The sequence below is a fragment of the Artibeus jamaicensis genome, unplaced genomic scaffold (genome assembly GCF_021234435.1).
Source record: "Artibeus jamaicensis isolate MK-2021 breed Jamaican fruit bat unplaced genomic scaffold, CSHL_Jam_final contig_924, whole genome shotgun sequence".
Classification (NCBI taxonomy): Eukaryota; Metazoa; Chordata; class Mammalia; order Chiroptera; family Phyllostomidae; genus Artibeus; species Artibeus jamaicensis.
In genome coordinates, this window is record NW_026522015.1 from 503,732 (window position 1) to 519,631 (window position 15,900).

General features: G+C 37.1%; 1 protein-coding gene across 1 annotated transcript in view; it reads left to right on the plus strand.

Annotated features, from left to right (window-relative positions):
- Window positions 1–15,900, plus strand: part of NME8 (NME/NM23 family member 8) — a 60,101-nt gene that overhangs the window by 12,746 nt on the left and 31,455 nt on the right. Inside the window, exons 7-8 of the mRNA XM_053655118.1 lie at window positions 4,875–4,941; window positions 6,343–6,416. Coding sequence (XP_053511093.1) covers window positions 4,875–4,941; window positions 6,343–6,416 — 141 coding nt within the window. The remainder of the gene's footprint in view (window positions 1–4,874; window positions 4,942–6,342; window positions 6,417–15,900) is intronic.

Sequence of the window (15,900 nt, forward strand, 5' to 3'; positions counted from 1 at the left end):
AAAACTCTTGTTGTATTCTTTAAGTTTTTTAAACGTATATTTTATTGATTATACTATTACAGTTGTCCCATTTTCCCCCCTTCACTCTCCTCTGCCATGCACACCCCCTCCCACCTGCATTCCCCCCATTTAGTTTATGTCCATGGGTTGTACATATAAGTTCTTTGGCTTCTACATTTCCTATACTATTCTTAACCTCCCCTTGCCTACTTTTTGCCTACCATCTATGCTACTTATTCTCTGTACCTTTTCCCCTCCCCCTCCCACTTCCCTGCTGATAACCCTCCCTGTGATCTCCATTTCTGTGATTCTGTTCCTGTTCTAGTTTGTTTTTGTTTTTGATTTTAAGATTCTGTTGTTAATAGTTGTGAGTTTATTCTCATTTTACTGTTCATACTTTTCATCTTCTTTTTCTTAGATAAGTCCCTTTAACATTTCATATAATAGGGGCTTGGTGATGATGAATTCCTTAAACTTGACCTTATCTGGGAAGCACTTTATCTGCCCTTCCATTCTAAACTAAAGCTTTGCTGGATAGAGTAATCTTGGATGTAGGTCCTTGACTTTCAAGACTTTGAATATGTCTTTCCAGGCCCTTTGCCTTTTGAGATGTCTTTGAGAAATAAAAGGATAGTCTAATGGGAACTCCTTTGTAGGTAACTGTCTCCTTTCCTCTTGTTGCTTTTAAGATTCTCTCCTTCATTTTAATCTTGGGTAGTGTAATTATGATGTGCCTTGGTGTGTTCCTCCTCGGGTCCAACTTCTTTAGGATTCTCTGAGCTTCCTGGACTTTCTGGAAGTCTATTTCCTTTGCTGGATTGGGGAAGTTCTCCTTTATTATTTGTTCAAATAAGTTTTCCACTTGTTGCTCTTCCTCTTCCCCTTCTGGTACCCCTATAATTCGGATGTTGGAACGTTTAAAGATGTCCTGGAGGTTCCTCAGCCTCTCCTAATTTTTTTCAATTCTTGTTTCATCATTCTGTTCTGGTTGAATGTTTCTTTCTTCCTTCTGCTCCACACCATTGCTGAGTCCTGGTTTCCTTCCTATCACTGTTGGTTCCCTGTATATTTTCTTTTATTTCACTTTTCATAACCTTCATTTTTTCCCTGTATGTTGTGACCATACTCAACCAGTTCTGTGAGCTTCCTGGTTCCCAGTGTTTTGAACTGCATCTGATAGGTTGGCTATTTCTTTGTTGCTTAGTTGTATCTTTTCTGGAACTTTGATCTGTTCTTTCATTTGGGCCATTTTTTTTTGTCTCAGTGTCCTGTTACATAGTAAGGGTAAGAGCCTTAGGTGTTCACTACAGGAGGACAACCCAAGCCACTGCATTGCAGTGCTGTCAGTGGGGGCAGGGGTCTGAGGGGGAACGGTGCCACTTGCTCTGCTCTCTGCCTGTTTTCAGTCACTTCTCAGTCACTTCCACTGCTACCCACAAGAAAATTAGGCCCTTCTGGTGCTGATTCGAGGGTGGATGGGTTTGTGTACATTCTAGGACCCTGTAGGTCTCTCCAGCAAACTCTCCTGTGAGGCTTGGAGTTTCTCCCACTGCCACAATTCTCACAGGTTTTTTCAGTCAGGTTTTGAGGGTTTATTTCCCTGTGCTGGAACCCTGGATTGTGTAATCTGTCTCTCTCCCCAGTTGTTCCTCCCAGGTTATCTGCATACAAATGTCGGACCACCTGCTCCACCAGCCACCACCTTGCTTTGTCGTGAGTCCTCTCTACCCCAGCTGTCCATCTCCACCCCTCCTACTGGTCTGGAAGAATATTTCTTCTTTAACTCCTTGATTGTCAGACTTTCATACAGTTCAATTGTCTGTCATTTCTGGTTTTTTTGTTTTGTTTTGTTTTTAAATTTGTTGTTGTCTTTCTTTTGGTTGTGTGAGGAGGTACAATGTATGTACCTACACCTCCATCTTGGCTGGAAGTTGAACCATATTCTTTACATTGTATTTCCATTTTTAGTTGCCTCAAGAAGTTTTTAGATTTGTGTTTTGATTTCTTCTTTGACCCATTCAGTAGCATGTTGTTTAATCTTTATATATTTATGCATTTTCTAGTTTCTTTTTATAGTTGATTTCTAGTCTCATACCATTATGGTCAGAAGATGCTTGATGTGATTTTCATCTACTTAAATCTATTGAGACTTGTTTTGTGACCTAATATATAATCTAGCTTAGAAGATGTTCCATGTGTACTTGAGAAGAATGGATATTCTGTTGCTTTTGGATGCAATGTTTTGTAAATGTCTATTAAATCAATCTGGCTGAACATGTAATTTAAATCCAATGTTTCCTTATTCAATTTTCTTTCTGGATGGTTTTACTCATTGCTGGTCCTTCTGGACCAACCAATAGCAGTCCTGCTGGGTGCTAGAGCCAGGCTATCAAGGGATGTGTCCTCTGGGAAGCAGCCACAAAAGCTGACATTCCAGATGTGCACTCAGTTTATCTTCATGTGAAGACCAGGGATGGGGAATGGAGAAGAGGGAAAGTGCAAACATGGCACTTGCCAGCTTCCCTGGATTTGGGGGAAGATTTCAGTTAGTTCCCATCTGTTTGTCAGACTAAGAGCCTGCCGCTGAGGCTGTAGCCCCTGATACATGGAAATAAGATTCCCTCAGGGAAATATTAGGAGTTGGGTGCCTCTGGCTTCTGCCTCTTCACTGTGCTGAGGGGTAGCCAGTCAAGAACTCTTTTATTGTTAGCTACAGTCCTGAGGGACCTGTGAATGCAAGCTCTGCTGGCTTCAAGAGCCAGGTGACCAAGAGGTTTGTTACCTGAGCAGCAACTTTAGAAGCTGGGGTGCCAGACATGTGTACAAGCTCCCTCCAGGGAGATACCAGCAACCTGGAGCAGGGCAGAGGAGGAGCATGTGATGGCTTCTGTTGGCCTCCCCAGTCTCAGGAGAAAATTACAGTCAGCCCTTAGACCTTCATTAAATTAGGAGCCTGACTCTTGGGCTACAGCTTTAAAGATTTCCAAATAGGCCTCTTTCTGGGAAAACAGGGCATTTTAGTCTGCTGCCACTGCAGTGAGCCCTGGGAAAACAGTCACAGTGGGTCTTCAGGGGTGTGTTGAGAACTGTTAGTTTATTGTAGTCTGGTGTATTTCAATGATGCGAGCCCCACTTGGCTTTCAGAACTAGACTTTTAGGGACCCATCACCCAGTTGGAAATCTTAAAATTGGGGGCATTTACATGTTCACTCCAAACCATTCACTCATCAGGAAAATGCTGGAAGTTGTGACTTCTCTCCTGATTATATGTCATTTTGCCAAGGTTGAAGTTTATGGCCAGATTCTCAACCTATCCCATCCATTACAATATAGTTGTGTTTTCTTTTTCCATTTGCCTGAGGGGTAGGAGTCACTCAGACAGTACTTGGACCTCTTTCAGAAAAAATTTTGCCATACATAGGTAGGATCTGGTGTGTCCATGGGAGGAGGTGAGTTCAGGAGCCTCCTATACTGAACCATCATAAACTGGAATCTCAAGAAATCTCATGAGATATTTACAAATAAGACAATGCTTGACAACATTAAGTCCTTTCCCCTGTAACAGGGAACAGATCATGAGACCAGAATCTGAAGTCAGGCAGAATGACTCCTAAACATTCTAATTGCTATATTCTATCCAGCTTTTCCTACTGTGTTCTGTGGTTATATTGTTGCTGTATCATTGTTTTTATTGAATGACATCCTGTTTTAATTAATAAGAAATTTCTTAATATAATTTTTATTTTAAATTATTCTATTTTTGGACATCTATTATTTACCTTTATTATTTAATTGCCTGGTAGTAATAAAATATAAGCCACAATGTGAGCCACATATATAATTTTAAATATTCTACTAGTCACATTAGAAACAATAAAAACAAGCAGGTGAAATTAATTTAATAGTAATAAAATCTTTATTAATACAGTATATTTAAAAGATTCCACTTAAAGATATACTAATATAAAAATAAGGTATATTATATTCACTTTTCAATACTAAATCTTTAGAATATGCTGTGTGTTTTTCACTTGTAGTACATTTTATTTTGGACCAACCTTATTTCAATAGGCTTATGTTGTTATGTTGTTATGTGTTCAGATAGGCTTATGTTGTTAATGGCTACCCTACTGGCCAACAAGCTAACAAATACAATGTCAGATTCATTTTGAAGTTATACCTGGCATAATTTTCTCATTCTTGATTTTAATAAGGGTGCATGCTTCTAGTATAGTTATGTCCAAATATTTTTGAGTCTTTATTCCATTGAGAATCTGAAGTTATTCATTCTTTTTCCAAAACAATGTTTATATGTAAGTATATTAATGTATACAGAATCACAGAAGAATTTTCAGGGCTTCTAAAGTAATTAAGACCCCCCCATTACCTGTCCTTTCTAGTATTTTACTCAATAGTAGGAAATTAGCTGTTGTTTTGAGCAAACTTTTTTCTTAATAAATTAAGGTGGTACCTTTCTGTTTCTGATTGATTAGTAGCAATATTCAGGAATCGATCATGAAACTTATTAAATGCTTTTTGATCTTTTAACATGATAATTATGTCTGTATTGTTTTCCTACTTGTTAATTTATGCCTCTTTTTTCATTGTGCTCTTCAAAAGTTATAGTTTTTTGTTTTTAATCATTTGCATACAACATATATGCATCATTTCTGATAGTCCTCCTACCCCAACTATTTTAAATATTCTTTATCTATTTTAATGGAAAGCTTGGGAAAAGTAGTGTTAGACAAATGCAGGCATATTTCCCACTTACCTTTTATCCCTTAGATTATAAATATTTATTATAAACAAAATTTCTAAAAACTCACTATCACATTAAAATATAACTGTTTTATTTGCATTTTCTTCCATAGTATCATGAAATTGCACTTGTAGACTCAGATGCAGAAGATACTGGGGAAGCATCCAATGAAAATGTTGGTAAGTAAATTTAAAGTAATGGCAGAGGATTTGTGTACATGGATGTTCATTACAGCATCACTTAAAGCAGCAAAGAGCTCATAATGCCATCAATTGATAAGGAACTGATAGGATAAATGATGATTTGTGCAGTACTAGACTCAGCTATTAAAATGAAACCTCTTATAAGTGAGATCATATGGTATTTATCTTTCACCACCTGGTTTATTTCACTTAGCATAATGCTCTCCAGTTCCATCCATGCTGTTATGAAAGGTAGGGGTTCCCTCTGTCTTTCTTGCTGTGTTGTGTCGTATTCCACTGTGTAAATGTACCACAGTTTTATGATCCTCTCATTTACTGATGGGCACTTATGCTGTTTCCAGCACATGGCTATGCTGCAAATAAGTGAGCAAAATAGAACCAGAGACATGAAAATAAAGAACAAACTGACAGTGACCAGAAGGGATGGGGGAGGCAGGTAATGGGGAAAGAAGGAGGAAGTAGCAAGCAAAGGAACATGAATAGAGGACCCATGGGTGTGGACAGTGGGGATTAAATGTGTGTAGGGGGTGAGATGGGGCAGGGGAAAGCATGAGGAAAAAGGTGGGATGACTGTAAGTGAACAATAAAAAATAAACATAAAAAATTATATTGTACTAATTTATAGAACATAAAAAAGAAAAAGAAACCTCTTTTGCTTTTCTCCCATTTCTCTTTGGTTTCTATGCCTGGAGCCATTCAGAGGTTACCCAGGCAGGACCACAGGTAACTCATCTGGACAGCAGCTTTCTCCTATTTTATCCTTCAACTTTTGAAAGTAATCACTTTCTTGATCACCTACACTCCCAATTTAGTGTACCATTAACAATTTCCTGGGGTCACTGGATTGTCTATGTGGGTATATGAGTGTACGTTCAATTATACTGAGGTAGTAGAGGTAAAACATCTAAGAATATGTAGATAAATGTGAATAAACCATAGTGGTAAATTCTTTAGTGTGTGATGTTTGCTTGCATTTGAAACTCTACTCACAAACAATACTGAACTGAATGGGTCATGGGTGTGATTCTAATTTATGTGAATTGCATTAAAATAACCAGTGCTTTCCTTCCTTCCTTCCTTCCTTCCTTCCTTCCTTCCTTCCTTCCTTCCTTCCTTCCTTCCTTCCTTCCTTCCTTTTTTCTTTCTTTGCCCGTTGACTACAAACTCTTGTGAGTATTTTTCTTATGTGCAAACATGAAAGTGAACTTTGGTTCTACATAGAAATTCTTTGGTAGTTGAAATGCCATAATAAGAACAAAACTGTCAACTGACAAAAATTCAGTGGACATTAGTAGTTTACATTTTTAGTTGCCAAAACCTTGATTATCTAGACTTTGTACCAAGAGAATGAAATTTGTATATTTACTTTTTTCATAGACAAACTATACAGTATTGTTATTATCAAACCCAAGACTGTGACTACTGGGAAAACTATAGAAATTAAAGAAAGAGTAAGTAATATTTTGCCATAATAGTTTAAATTAGTTGAAAAATACCAGCCTCTTAATTGTCAATTTAGAGGCAATCTTATCATTTAAAGTAAAATAGAACATAATGAACTTCTGGTGCCTCCAATGGCTTTGAACAATTCGTCTTTACAAAGGCTTGACCAGGGGTTTCAAACTCATTTTCACCAGGGGCCACATCAGCCTCACAGTTGCCTACCAACGGTTAAATGTAGAGCTTCTTGCCCCTAGTTAAAGAGTAGTTACATTTATACAGCCCCAAAATTATATTTAGCCCTTTGAAGGCAACTGCAAGGCTGATGTGGCTCCTGGTAAAAATGAATTTGACATCCTGGGCTAGAACTACTCAAGTATATTTACTTAAAGAACTCTGCTCTACCAGCATCAAATATAAATGATAAAATATATAGTTATTTTTTTTAATAAGAGTTTATTTGAACCAAACAAAGGACATGCCTGGAAGCAAGGACTCAAAGAATTGAGAAAAATGTTTCCAAAATGATAGTTCTTATATTGAATTCTAGCAAATGTTTTTTGTTTTGAGTAATTAGCAATTAATACATGTTAACTATTATATGTCAAATTTGTTATAAGCTCACATCAGCTTGTTTTATTTCCCTGTATGTTGTTACAAATGTATTCTTATTTTTATGTACATGATAGCCTAAGGAACCTTTTAATATTTTGCTTCAGAGCATTCTAATGCAAAGATCAGCAGACATTTTCTTTATTTTTTATTTTATTGTTCAAGTATAGATTTCTGCATTTTCTCCCCACAACTCCTCCCCACCCCAGCCTTCCCCACATCACTCCCCTGATTCCACCCACATTGGTTTCTGTCCATGTGTCCTTTATAGTGTTCTCGAAAACCCTTCGGCACTTTCCCCCATTATCACCTCCCACCTGCTCTCTGACTGCTGTCAGATTGTTCTTAATTTTAATGTCTCTGGTATATTTTGCTTGCTTGTTTGTTTTGTTGATTAGGTTCCACTTAAGGTAACATCATATGGTATACGTCTTTCACCACCTGGATTATTTCACTTAGCATAATGCTCTCCAGTTCCATTCATACTGTCCCAAAGGGTAGGAGCTCCTTCTTTTTTTTTTCTACTGCATAGTATCCCGTCCTGTAAATGTACCATAGTTTTTTGATTTGTTCATTTACTGATGGGCACTTAGGCTGCTTCCAACACTGGGTATTGTAAATTGTGCTGCTATGAACATTGGGGTGCATAGGTTCTTTTGGATTGGTGTTTCATGGTTCTTAGGATATAATTCCAGCAGTGGAATTGCTGGGTCAAAAGGCAGGTCCATTTTTAGTTTTCTTAGGAAATTCCATACTGTTTTCCATAGTGGCTGCACTGCAGTCTGCATTCCCACCAACAGTACCCTAAGGGTTCATTTTCTCTACATCCTCTCCAACACTTGTTTGTTGCTTGGTTTATGATAGTTATCCTCACTGGTATAAAGTGGTATCTCATTGTGGTTTTAATTTGCATCTCTCTGATGGCTAGTGATGCTGAGCACGTTTTCATATGTCTCTGAACTCTTTGTATGACCCTTCCTTGGAGAGGTGTCTGTTTAAGTCCTTTGTCCACTTTTTAATTGGGTTGCTTGTCTTCTTAGAGTGGAGTTGTGTGAGTTGTTTATATATTTTAGAGATTAAACCCTTGTCTGAGTTATCATTGACAAATGTATTTTCCCATATGGTTGGTTCTCTTTTCATTTTAATGCTATTTTCTTTAGTCGTGCAAAAGCTTTTAATAGATGGGATCCCATTTGTTTATTCTTTTCTTTATGTCCCTTGCTCTAGGGGACATCTCAGTGAGTATATTGCTGCAAAGAATATCTGAGATTTTCCTGACTATGTTCTCCTCTAGGACTTTTATGGTGTCATGACCTATATTTAAGTCATTTATCCACCTTGAATTTATTTTTGCATATGGTGTAAGTTGGTGATCAAGTTTCTTTTTCTTTCTTCCTTTTTTCCTTCCTTTCTTTCTTTCTTTCTTTCCTTCCTTCCTTCCTTCCTTCCTTCCTTCCTTCTTTCTTTCTTTCTTTCTTTCTTTCTTTCTTTCTTTCTTTCTTTCTTTCTTTCTTTCTTTCTTTCTTTCTTTCTTTCTTTCTTTCTTTCTTTTTTTTTCCTTTTTGCATATAGCTGTCCAGCTCTCCCAACACCATTGTTGAAAAGGCTATTTTTATTCCATTTTATGCTTCTGCCCTCTTTGTCAAATATTAATTAACCATAGAAATGTGGGTTTATTTCTGGGCTCTCTATTTGTTCCATTGGTCTGTGTTTCTGTTCTTATGCTAGTACCAGGCTGTTTTGACTACAGTGGCCTTGTAATACATTTTGATATCAGGTACTATGATTTCTCCTACTTTGCTCTTCTTTTTCAAAATTGCTGTAGCTATTTGGGGTCATTTATGGTTCCTTATAAATTTTTAGTGTTTGTTCTATATTATAAAATATGCCATTGGTACTTTAATAGATATTCCATTGAGTCTATAAATTGCTTTGGGTAATATGGAAATTATGATATTAACATCAAAATGTTAATTCTTTCAATCCATGAACATGGTATGTGTTTCCATTGTTTCTGTCTTTCTTAATTTCTTTCTCAGTGTTGTATAGTTTTCTGAGTACCTATCTTTTACCTCCTTGGTTAGGTTATTCCAAGGTACTTTATTTTTCTTGTTACTATATTAAATGTTTTTTTTCTGATTTCTGTTTCTGATATTTCATTGTTGGTATACAAAAATGCCTTTGATTTCTGAATATTGACTTTGTGCCCCACCGTTTTGCCAAATTCACTTATTAGGTTGAGTAGTTTTTTGGTAGCATCTATAGGATTTTTTATGTACACTATCATGGCATCTGCAAATAATGATAGTTTTGCTTTCTCCTTTCCTTTTATTTCTTTTTCTTGTCTGGTTGCTGTGGCTAGAACTTCCAATACTATGGTGAATAGGAGTGGTGAAAGTGGATATCTTTGTCTTGTTCTTGTTCTTAGTGGGAAAGCTTTGTTGCCCACTAAGTATTGGCAGCTGCAGGTTTCTTGTATTTGGCCTTTATTATGTCGACAAATGTTCCATCTATTCCCACTTTGCTAAGTGTTTTTATCATAAATCGGTGCCGTGCCTTATCAAATGCTTTTCTGCATCTGTTGATATGATTATGTGATTTTGTGTTTCCTTTTATTTATGTAATATATTAGATTTATTGATTTGCAAATGTTACACCATTCTTGCATCCCCGCAATAAATGCTGCTTGATCATGATGGATGATCTTTTTAATTATTGCTGAATGTGGTTTGTCAATATTTTGTTGAGAATTTTAGTGTCTATGTTCATCAGTGATATTGGCCTATAGTATTCTTTTATTGTTATGTCTTTATCTAGTTTGGGGTGTAGGATGACGCTGGCTTTATAAAAAGAGTTTGGAGTCTTCCTTCTTCTTGGATTTTTTGGAGTAGTCTATGAAGGATAGAGGTTAGCTCTTTCTTAAATGATTTGTATACTTCTTCTGTGAAACTATCCAGTCCAGGGGTTTTGTGTGTTGGGAGGTTTTTTTTTTTTAATATTAAATTTTATTTAGTTACTTTTCAAGTACATTTTTTTTTATCTATTTCTCCCATCCCACCCCACCCCCCGGCCTGGTCTCCCCCCTCCCTCCCATTCCCCCCCCCCAGTCCTCATCTCTGTGTCTTCCATACTTGTTCCTCAAAATCCCTCCCCCTTTTTCCCCTTAAGTTCCCTTCCCTCTCCCCTCTGGTCGCTGCCCACTTGTTCTCTATTTCAGCGTCTTTGTTTTTATTCTGTTTGCTTGTTTGTTTTATTCTTTAGCTTCCTGTCAAAGGTGAGATCATATGGTATTTGTCCTTCAATGCCTGGCCTATTTCACTCAGCATAATGCTTTCCAGTTCCATCCATGTTGTTGCAAAAGGTAGTAGCTCCTTCTTTCTCTCTGCTGCATAGAATTCCATGGTGTATATGTACCACAATTTTTGGATCCATTCATTTACTGATGGGCACCTAGGTTGCTTCCAACTCTTGGCTATTGTAAATTGTGCTGCTATGAACATTGTGGTGCATAGGTTCTTTGAAATTGATGTTTTAGGATTCTTGGGGTATAATCCTAGCAGTGGAATTGCTGGGTCAAAAGGCAGGTCAATTTTTATTTTTCTGAGAAAATTCCATACTGTTTTCCATAATGGTTGTACCAGTCTGCAATCCCACCAACAGTGAACTAAGGTCCCCTTTTCCCCACAACCTCTCCAACATTTGTTGTTTGTTGCTTTGTCTATTATAGCCATCCTGACTGGTGTAAAGTGGTATCTCATTGTGGTTTTAATTTGCATCTCTCTGATAGCTAACGATATTGAGCATCTCTTCATGTGTCTCTGGATATTCTGTATGTCCTCTTTAGAGAAGTGTCTGTTCAAGTCCTTTTCCCATTTTGTAATTGGGTTCGATGTCTTCCTAGAGTGGAGTCGTGTAAGTTCTTTGTATATTTTGGAGATTAAACCTTTGTCTGAGGTATCATTGGCAAATATGTTTTCCCATACAGTTGGTTGTCTTTTTAATTTAATACTGTTTTCTTTAGCCACGCAGAAGCTTTTAATTTTGATGAGATCCCATTTGTTTATTCTTTCCTTTATATTCCTTGCTCTAGGGGACATATCCGTAAAAATGTTGCTGCGTGGAATATCTGAGATTTTCTTGCCAATGTTCTCCTCTAGGACTTTAATGGTGTCATGGCTTATATTTAAGTCTTTTATCCACCTTGAATTTATTTTGGTGTATGGTGTAAGTTGGTGCTCAAGTTTCATTTTTTTGCATGTAGCTGTCCAGTTCTCCCAACACCATTTGCTGAAGAGGCTATCTTTACTCCATTTTATGTTACTGCCCCCTTTGTCGAATATTAATTGACTGTAGAGGGTTGGGGTGATTTCTGGGCTCTCTGTTCTGTTCCATTGGTCTATGTGCCTGTTTTTATGCCACTACCAGGCTGTTTTGATTACAGTGGCTTTGTAATACAGTTTCATATCAGGTATTGTGATCCCTCCTACTTTGTTCTTCTTTCTCAAAAGAGCAGCTGCTATTCGGGCTCGTTTATGATTCCATATAAATTTTTGAATTGTTTGTTCTATGTCTGTGAAATACGCCATTGGTACTTTAATAGGTATTGCATTGAATCTGTATATTGCTTTGGGTAGTATGGACATTTTGATGATGTTAATTCTTCCAATCCATGAACAAGGTATATGTTTCCATTTGTTTGTGTCTTCCCTGATTTCTTTCTTCAGTGCTGTGTAGTTTTCTGCATACAGGTCTTTTACCTCTTTGGTTAGGTTTATTCCCAGATATTTTATTTTTCTTTTTGCTATATTGAATGGGATTTTTTCCTTGATTTTTGCTTCTGCTGATTCATTGTTTGTATACAAAAATGCCTTTGATTTCTGGATATTGACTTTGTATCCTGCTGTTTTGCCAAATTCATTAATTAGTTTGAGCAGTTTTTGGGTAGAGTCTATAGGATTTTCCATGTACACTATCATGTCATCTGCAAACAGTGACAATTTTGTTTCCTCCTTTCCTATTTGGATGCCTTTTATTTCCTTTTCCTGCCTGATCGCTGTGGCCAAAACTTCTAATACTATATTGAATAGAAGTGGTGAAAGTGGACATCCTTGTCTTGTTCCTGATCTTAGTGGAAAAGCTTTTAGTTTTTGTCCATTGAGTATGATATTGGCTGTAGGTCTCTCATATATGGCCTTTATTATATTGAGGAATGTTCCCTCTATTCCCATTTTGCTGAGTGTTTTTTATCATAAATGGGTGTTGTACCTTATCGAAAGCTTTTTCTGCGTCTATTGATATGATCATGTGGTTTTTGTCTTTGCTTTTGTTTATGTGATGAATTACATTTACTGCTTTGCTAATGTTGAACCATCCTTGCAACCCTGGGATGAATCCCACTTGGTCATGGTGTATAATCTTTTGGATATATTGTTGGATGCGATTTGCCAATATTTTGTTGAGGATTTTAGCATCTATGTTCATCAGCGATATTGGCCTGAAGTTTTCTTTCTTTGTTGTATCTCTATCTGGTTTTGGAATTAGGATGATGCTGGCTTCATAAAAGGAGTTAGGGAGTTTTCCATCCTTTTGGATTTTTTGGAATAGTCTGTGAAGAATGGGGTTTAGCTCTTCCTTAAATGCTTTGTAGAATTCTCCTGTGAATCCATCTGGTCCGGGGCTTTTGTGTGATGGGAGTTTTTTGATTACTGCTTCAATTTCTTTTGTTGTTATTGGTCTATTCAGGTGTTCTCCTTCTTTTTCATTGAGTTTTGGGAGATTATATTTTTCTAGAAATGTGTCCATTTCCCCTAGGTTCTCAAATTTCTTGGCATACAGTTCTTCATAGTAATTTCTTACAATCCTCTCTATTTCTGTGGTATCAGTTGTAATCTCTCCTCTTTCATTTCTGATTGTGTTTATTTGTGTCCTCTCTCTTCTTTTCTTGATGAGCCTACTTAAAGGCTTGTCTATTTTGTTTATTTTTTCAAAGAACCAACTCCTGGATTCATTGATCTTTAGAATTGTACTTTTAGTCTCTATGTCATTTAGTTCTGCTCTGATCTTAGTTATTTCCTTCCTTCTACTTGCTTTGGGCTGGTTTTGTTGTTGTTCCTCGAGTTCTTGCAGGCGTAGAGTAAGGTCGTTTGTTTGAAATGTTTCTGTTTTCTTTAGGTAGGCCTGTATTGCTATAAACTTCCCTCTCAGGACTGCCTTGGCTGTATCCCATAAGTTTTGGGTTGTTGTGAGATCATTTCATTTGTTTCCAGAAACTTTTTGATTTCTTCCCTAATTTCATTCTTGACCCATTCATTGTTTAATAGCATACCGTTCAGTCTCCATGATTTTGGGTGTTTTGGGTTTTTTCCTTTGGGGTTGGTTTCCAGTTTCAGTCCCTTATGGTCAGAGAAAATGCTTGGTATGATTTCAATATTCTTGAATTTGTTGAGGCTTGTTTTGTGCCCTATCATGTGGTCTATCTTTGAGAATGTTCCATGTGCATTTAAAAAGAATGTGTATTTAGCTTCTTTGGGGTGAAGAGCTCTGTATATATCAGTTAGGTCCATTTCATCAAGGGTGTTGTTTAATGCCGCAATGTCTTTGTTGATATTTTGTTTGGAAGATCTGTCCATTTTTGATAGTGGGGTGTTAAAATCCCCCCACTATAATTGTGTTGCTGTCTATATCTTTCTTGAATTCCTCTAAGATTTTCCTTATATATTTTGGTGCTCCTATGTTGGGTGCATATATATTTATGATGTTAATGTCTTCTTGGTGGATTCTTCCCTTGAGTATTATGAAGTGACCTTCTGGGTCACTCTTTATGGCTCTTTTTTTGAAGTCTATTTTGTCTGATATGAGAATTGCTAACCCAGCTTTTTTTTCTTGTCCATTTGCTTGGAAAATTTGTATCCAGCCTTTCACTTTTAGTCTGTGATGGTCTTTTGTCCTGAGGTGGGTCTCTTGTAGGCAGCATATGTGTGGGTCATACTTTCTTATCCATTGAGCTATTCTGTGTCTTTTGATTGGAGCATTTAATCCATTTACATTTAAGGTTATTATTGATAGGTACTTATTCATTGCCATTTTTGTACCTGTGTTCCTCTCTGTCTGTCTCTTTTCCTTCCTTTCCTTAAAGCAGACCTTTTAGTATTTCTTGTAGAGCTGGCTTGGTGGCAGCAAATTCTTTTAGACTTCTTTTGTTTTGGAAGCTCTTTATTTGGCCTTCTATCTTGATTGAGAGCCTTGCTGGGTAAAGTAGCCTTGGTTGTAGTCCTCTGTTTCTCATTACTTGGAATATTTCTTGCCAATCTCTTCTTGCTTGGAGTGTTTCCATTGAGAAGTCAGTGGCTAACCTTATTGGGATGCCCTTGTATGTTATTTCTTTTTTCTCCCTTGCTGCCTTTAAGATTCTCTGTTTGTCTTGGAATTTTGCCATTTTAATGATGATGTGTCTTGAAGTGGGCCTCTTTGGGTTCCTCTTGAATGGGACTCTGTGTGATTCCTGGATTTGTGTGACTTTTTCTTTTATCAAATTAGGGAAATTTTCTTTCATTACTCTTTCAAATATGTTTTCTATCCCTTGTTCTTTTTCTTCTCCTTCTGGTATTCCTATTATTCGGATATTATTACGTTTCATATTGTCTTGCATTTCTCTTAATCCCTCTTCATTCTTTCTGAGCCTCTTTTCCCTTTCCTGTTCTTTCTGTGAGATGCTTTCTACTTTGTCCTCCAACTCACTAATCCGATCTTCTGTTTCATCCACCCTATTTTTAATGCTTTCCACTGTGGTTTTTAATTCAGAAATTGTATTCTTCATTTCCTCTTGGCCCTTGCTAATAATTTCCTTTTCCTTTTTCATGTTGATATAGTTCACCGTGAGATCATTGTAGCTTCCCTGTAGTTTCTGGTAGCTGTTTGTGAGCTCTTTGAACTTCCTGATAACCAGTGCTTTGAATTCAGTATCTGATAGTTGACTTGCCTCTATTTCATCTAACATTGTTTCTGAGGATTCCTCCTTTCCTTTCATTTGGGGATTGTTTCTTTGTTTTCCCATTGTTTGTGAGACTCTTCTTGTTAGCCTCAGCTTCTTAGATTAATCTGTTTTGACACCCTGGGTTTATGGTATGAACTTTTGTGGTGGAATGCCTGTGAATTTCAATGGTGCAGCCTCTTTTGGTTATCCTGTTGTTCTCTGCTTCCACCTACTCAAATATGCAGCAACTTGTGGCTTCTCTCCTACAACAATGTGCAATTTGTCTCTCTGACTCTACTATTGGGAGGCCTCTTCTATGGGTCCAGCTCTGGTCTTTTTATATTTTCAAGTTGATTGTGACTCTTGTGGGTAAAAGAAAGAAATGATAAGGAAAGAAATAAAAGGAAGAAAGAAAAAAATGGTAGGGGAATGGAAGAAAGAGCAATAAGTTTAGAAAGAAAAGAAAAAAGAAATAAAACAGAAAATCCGGGAAAAGAGGACAAAAGTATGGAAAGATGAAACAGTAATAAAGTTTAAAAGAAATAACAGATTACTTTAAAAAAGCAAAAAGATAAAGAAAAGGAATGGAGAAGGAAGAAAGGTAAATTAAAAAAAAAAGAAAGAATAAAAATAAAATAAAGTAAAAAAACAAAAAACGCACCAAAATAATCTCTCAAAAACAACCTCAGAAAAAGGAATGTCACTTGTTGGCTTCAAACTAGCCGAACCGGTTTTTCTGGTTGCAGTTGGCTGAGGGTCCATTGTTGTGATTTTTTTCAGCCAGCCCCTCTCAGGATCTAGACACTTGGCGCCTCTCCCCCAGCTCCCTACAATGGGGAACTAGGACTTTCTCACAGCACTCCCCTCCCAGGGGTTACTGCCATAGTCTGGTTTGCTGTATTTGCAGGCAC